At 69.7% G+C, this 6,000-nt stretch overlaps 1 protein-coding gene across 2 annotated transcripts in view; it reads left to right on the top strand.

The window, feature by feature from the left end:
* Positions 1-3,154: 3,154 nt before the first annotated feature.
* Positions 3,155-6,000, top strand: part of LOC123934820 (putative GTP-binding protein 6) — a 22,590-nt gene continuing 19,744 nt past the window's right edge. For both annotated transcript variants that reach the window (XM_045994934.1, XM_045994933.1), the window contains exon 1: positions 3,155-3,519. In XM_045994934.1, the coding sequence (XP_045850890.1) occupies positions 3,177-3,519 (343 nt within the window). In that variant the 5' untranslated portion in view covers positions 3,155-3,176. The remainder of the gene's footprint in view (positions 3,520-6,000) is intronic.

Here is a 6,000-nt window from a genome sequence, read left to right as displayed (position 1 = left end):
ACCCCGGGGAAGCACTCGGACCCCCACACAGGGCTCTGACCCCGGGGGGCAGCACTCGGACCCCCACGCAGGGCTTTGATACCGGGCAGCACTCGGACCCTCACGACAGTGTTCTGCCCCCCAGGGCAGCACTTGGACCCCCACGCAGGGCTTTGATACCGGGCAGCACTCGGACCCTCACGACAGTGTTCTGACCCCGGGGGCAGCACTCGGACCCCCACCCAGGGCTCTGACCCCAGGGCAGGACTCGGACCTCCACGCAGGGCTCTGACCCCGGGGCAGCACTCGGACCCCCACGACAGTGTTCTGACCCCGGGGCAGCACTCGGACCTCCACGCAGGGCTCTGACCCGGGGGCAGCACTCGGACCTCCACGCAGGGCTTGGATACCGGGCAGCACTCGGACCCTCACGACAGTGTTCTGACCCCTGGGGCAGCACTCGGACCCCCACGCAGGGCTCTGACCCCGGGGGGCAGCACTCGGACCCCCACGCAGGGCTCTGACCCCAGGACAGCACTCGGACCCTCACGACAGTGTTCTGACCCCTGGGGCAGCACTCGGACACCCACGCAGGGGTCAGACCCCCGGGGCAGCACTCGGACCCCCACGCAGGGCTCTGACCCCAGGACAGCACTCGGACCCCCACGACAGTGCTCTGACCCCCGGGGCAGCATTCGGACCCCCACGCAGGGGTCAGACCCCCGGGGCAGCACTCGGACCCCACGACAGTGTTCTGACCCCCGGGGCAGCACTCGGACCCCCACGCAGGGCTCTGACCCCGGGGCAGCACTCGGACCGCCACGACAGTGTTCTGACCCCGGGGGCAGCACTCGGACCCCCACGACAGTGTTCTGACCCCGGGGGCAGCACTCGGACCCCCACGCAGGGCTCTGATCCCCGGGGGCAGCACTCAGACCCCCACGCAGGGCTCTGACCCCGGGGCAGCACTCGGACCCCCACGAGTGTTCTGACCCGGGGCAGCACTCGGACCCCCATGCAGGGCTCTGATCCCCGGGGGCAGCACTCAGACCCCCACGCAGGGCTCTGACCCCAGGACAGCACTCGGACCCCCATGCAGGGCTCTGACCCCAGGACAGCACTCGGACCCCCATGCAGGGCTCTGACCCCAGGACAGCACTCGGACCCCCACGCAGGGCTTTGATACCGGGCAGCACTCGGACCCTCACGACAGTGTTCTGCCCCCCAGGGCAGCACTCGGACCCCCATGCAGGGCTCTGACCCCGTCAACACTCGGACTCTCACGACAGTGTTCTGACCCCTGGGGCAGCACTCGGACCCTCACGACAGTGTTCTGAACCCGGGGGCAGCACTCGGACCCCCACGACAGTGTTCTGACCCCGGGGGCAGCACTCGGACCCCCACGCAGGGCTCTGACCCCCGGGGCAGCACTCGGACGCCCACGACAGTGCTCTGACCCCCGGGGCAGCACTCGGACCCCCACGACAGTGTTCTGACCCCGGGGGCAGCACTCGGACCCTCACGACAGTGTTCTGAACCCGGGGGCAGCACTCGGACCCCCACGACAGTGTTCTGACCCCGGGGGCAGCACTCGGACCCCCACGCAGGGCTCTGACCCCAGGACAGCACTCGGACCCCCACGCAGGGCTCTGACTCCCGGGGCAGCACTCGGACCCCCACGACAGTGCTCTGACCCCCGGGGCAGCACTCGGACCCCCACGACAGTGTTCTGACCCCGGGGGCAGCACTCGGACCCTCACGACAGTGTTCTGAACCCGGGGGCAGCACTCGGACCCCCACGACAGTGTTCTGACCCCGGGGGCAGCACTCGGACCCCCACGCAGGGCTCTGACCCCAGGACAGCACTCGGACCCCCACGCAGGGGTCAGACCCCCGGGGCAGCACTCGGACCCCCACGACAGTGCTCTGACCCCCGGGACAGCACTCGGACCCCCAAGCAGGGCTCTGACTCCCGGGGCAGCATTCGGACCCCCACGCAGGGGTCAGACCCCCAGGGCAGCACTCGGACCCCCACGACAGTGTTCTGACCCCCGGGGCAGCACTCGGACCCCCATGCAGGGCTCTGACCCCGTCAACACTCGGACTCTCATGACAGTGTTCTGACCCCTGGGGCAGCACTCGGACCCCCACGACAGTGTTCTGACCCCGGGGGCAGCACTCGGACCCCCACGCAGGGCTCTGACCCCAGGACAGCACTAGGACCCCCACGCAGGGGTCAGACCCCCGGGGCAGCACTCGAACCCCCACGACAGTGCTCTGACCCCCGGGACAGCACTCGGACCCCCACGACAGTGTTCTGACCCCCGGGACAGCACTCGGACCCCCAAGCAGGGCTCTGACTCCCGGGGCAGCATTCGGACCCCCACGCAGGGGTCAGACCCCCAGGGCAGCACTCGGACCCCCACGACAGTGCTCTGACCCCCGGGGCAGCACTCGGACCCCCACGCAGCGGTCAGACCCCCGGGGCAGCACTCGGACCCCCACGACAGTGCTCTGACCCCCGGGGCAGCACTCGGACCCTCACGCAGGGGTCAGACCCCCGGGGCAGCACTCGAACCCCCACGACAGTGCTCTGACCCCCGGGACAGCACTCGGACCCCCACGACAGTGTTCTGACCCCCGGGACAGCACTCGGACCCCCAAGCAGGGCTCTGACTCCCGGGGCAGCATTCGGACCCCCACGCAGGGGTCAGACCCCCAGGGCAGCACTCGGACCCCCACGACAGTGCTCTGACCCCCGGGGCAGCACTCGGACCCCCACGCAGCGGTCAGACCCCCGGGGCAGCACTCGGACCCCCACGACAGTGCTCTGACCCCCGGGGCAGCACTCGGACCCTCACGCAGGACTCAGATCCCCGGGGACGGTACTGGACTTCCAGGACCAGACTCCGACGGCCGGCGGAGGCCGCAGAGGGGGACGCGTGGTGGGAAGCGCCCGCCCCGGCCCAATGCCGGCGCCCGGCCCCGCTGGCCACGCTACCTGGTGCCTGGTCTCCGGAGAGCAGGACCCGCAGAAGCGAATCTCGTCCGGGCCAGCGGCGTCCCGCCCCCCCAGCGCCCGCGAGCGCCCATCTGGCGGCGGCAGGCACGCGACGCCCGACGGCCAATGGGGAGCCCGCACGGAAGCCCCACCCCACCCCCAAGGTCCCGCCTCTTTGCGTGCGGCAAACGGCGGGATGTGGGCCCTGCGGGCCACCGTCCGCCCAGGGGCCTGGGTCTTCCGCGTGGTTCGCGGCCACGGGGCCCCGAGAGCGCCGCCGCCGCTGCCGGCCTTCCCGGATCGCGCGCTCGCCGCCTTCGGCCCCGGGGGACTCAAGGGCCCAGGAGGTGGAGGACGGGGCCCACGGGCTGATGGCCCGAGCGGCCGAGCGGGAAAGGAGGAGGAGCCAGAAGATGCGGAGGAGGAAGAGGAGGAGGAGCTACTGAGGAGGGACCCTTTGCTGCCGGCAGGGACCCAGCGCGTGTGTCTGATTCACCCTGAGGTCAAGCGGGGACCGCGGAAACAGCAGCTAACCGGAGGTGACCCGGAGCGGTACCGCGGCCGGGGTCGGGGTCGGGGACACTGAGAGGCGGGGCTTCCGGGGGCGGAGACTCGGAGAGGGCGGGGCTCCGAGTGCTGGCGCTGGAGAAGAGGCCGGAGACGCTGAGAGGCGGGGCTTCCGGGGGCGGAGTCTCGGGGGCGGGGCTTCGAGTGATGGGGCAGGGGCCGGAGACGCTGGGAGGCGGGGCTTCCGGGGTGGTGCCTCGGAGGGGGCAGGGCCCCGAGTGCTGGCGCTGCAGAACGGGCCAGAGACACTGAGAGGCGGGGCTTCCGGGGGCGGAGACGGGGGGCGGGGCTTCGAGTGCCGGCGCTCGGGCCGGGGACTAGGACGGGGGGCGTTCCGAGGGTAGTCAAGGGACCTTGGGGGGTGTCGGGGTACTCAGGGGGGTGTGCCGGGGGCGGGGCTTCGAGTTCTGGCGCAGGGGAAGTCGCCGGGGACACTTGAGAGGCGGGACTTTCGGGGGGCGGGGCTTCGAGTGTTGCTGCTCGGGGCGGGGACCAGGAGGGGCAGAGCTCCGAGGGTGTCGCTCAAGGAGGGACCCTGGGGGCGGGGCCCGCACTTAGAGGCGGGACTTCCGGGGTGGAGACTTTGAGGGGCGGGGCTCCGAGGGCAGCCGTCGAGGAGGGGCCCTGGGGGCGGGGCCCGGGCTTAGAGGCGGGACTGCGGCGGGAGGGGTGGAGACTCAGGGGCGGGGCTCCAGGGCAGGTGCTCCGGGTGGAGACTCGGAGCGCCCCAGTGAAACCGCTCTCCGCCATCCCTGCAAACCCGCGCGGGGCCGTGGAATCAGTCCTCCGTTACCCCCAAACCCGTGTCTGCCCCGTGCGTGGTCGTGCCTTCTCCAGCATGTGCTGGAATCGCGCAGTGCGCGGCATTGCACACCGGCTCTTTTCGCTCAGCGTGCACCCAAGGGTCGTGTGTGAGCGCGGTGGCTCGACAGCGGCTTTGTGTTCGGTGCTGATGATATCGCCTTGTCTGGGCGCGCCTGGGGGCTCCGTCGGTGACGCACTTGCCTTCAGTTCAGGTCATGATCCTGGGTCCTGGGATCGGTCTGGCCTGGGCTCCCTGCTCGGTAGGGAGGGCGTCCGCTTCTCCCTCCTCCTGTCCCCCTGCTCGCTCGTTCTCTCTCCCTCTGCCCGTGTCTCTGCCAGAGAGACGATCGACGACAGATGCCTCAAAGTGCTTTCCAGGGGGCTGCGCCGCTTGCCTTCCCACCGGTGGTGACGGACAGATCTCGCTGCTCGTGCCCTCACCCGCGTTAGGTGCTGGCCCCCTGCAGCATCAGGGGCCCATCTGATCAGTGCGTACCAGGCTCTCCTAGAAGTTTGCCCGTTTTCCCCCCGGTGAGCGATGGCGCAGCCGGTGGCCTTGTGTTTGCCGTCCCCGTGTGCTCTGGGAGGTGTGTGTTGGGTCTGTGGACCATCCTGTCTTCACGCTCTTTCCCTGCCGCGGACTGTCGGGCGTTCTTTGTGCACGGTGGAGAACGTTCCTTTCTCAGCTGCTTTAGGAAAGTTTCAGTCCAGCCCACGGCCTGACTCTTCCGGCGCTGGATGCCGTTCCCAGGGCGCGTGCTGCAGTCCTCACTGTCCCATCTGCACGCCGGGAGCTCGTGCCTCAGCCTGGCCCGCTCACAGGCCCATCACCGGAGTTCTTCATTTCCGTCGGAGCGATTCTGACCGCTCGCCTTTGCGTTCCGTTCTTCCTTAGGCCTTCGGTCGGTCTGCTTACGCTACCCACCTGTTCTGGCTTTCTGCTTGATCCCTAGAGCCTGTGCAGTACGGGTCGTAGTGGGCTTTTCCCGAAGTTGGCTTTTTTATTAGTCTGGGACAGAGAAACCACAAGCGGTGGGGGGGGGAGGCAGCAGAGTCAGAGGGAGAAGCAGGCTCCCTGCCCAGCTTCTGCTTTGGGCATTGCAGAACTCGGTTCCCGGACCGTGTGGGCCGGGGACGTGGTCTGTAGTCCCCGCCGTGCGTGAGGCTCTGCGTCGGAACTGTGGACCGCACACACTGCTTCTCGCCGCTCACTCCACGGGGCGATTGGACCACACCCCCAGGTGCTGGCCGCGGGCACTCCCGGAAGTCTCGCGACCCCAGCGGAGGGTTGTGGGAGCCGATCCGCGATGGAGCGGGGGGACATGGCCCCACCATGGAGGTGACGACAGAGTGCCTGGGGGGTTTGCTGATGGGCTACATGGGACGTTGAAGGAGGGAAGCTGCGGTGGCCCCGTGCCCCGGATCGGAGCGCCGGAAGGGTGGAGATGTGGAGGACCCGCGATGCCCGTCAGGTATCAGAGCTGAGGAGACCGTGCGTCCCCTCAGCCAGAGGACGGGGCACCCCGTCCCCCACCAAGCAGAATGTGCAGCTTCTCCGCAGGACTTTGGATCCCCCCCAGCCTCATCACGGACCCCCCCCCCCCCACCACCACCACCGGGCTCAGTTTCCTCCCTGTGCCTGAGCTCTG

Source organism: Meles meles, chromosome X, assembly GCF_922984935.1.
Source record: "Meles meles chromosome X, mMelMel3.1 paternal haplotype, whole genome shotgun sequence".
NCBI classification, from domain to species: Eukaryota; Metazoa; Chordata; class Mammalia; order Carnivora; family Mustelidae; genus Meles; species Meles meles.
This window is presented reverse-complemented; position numbering and strand designations above follow the sequence as displayed.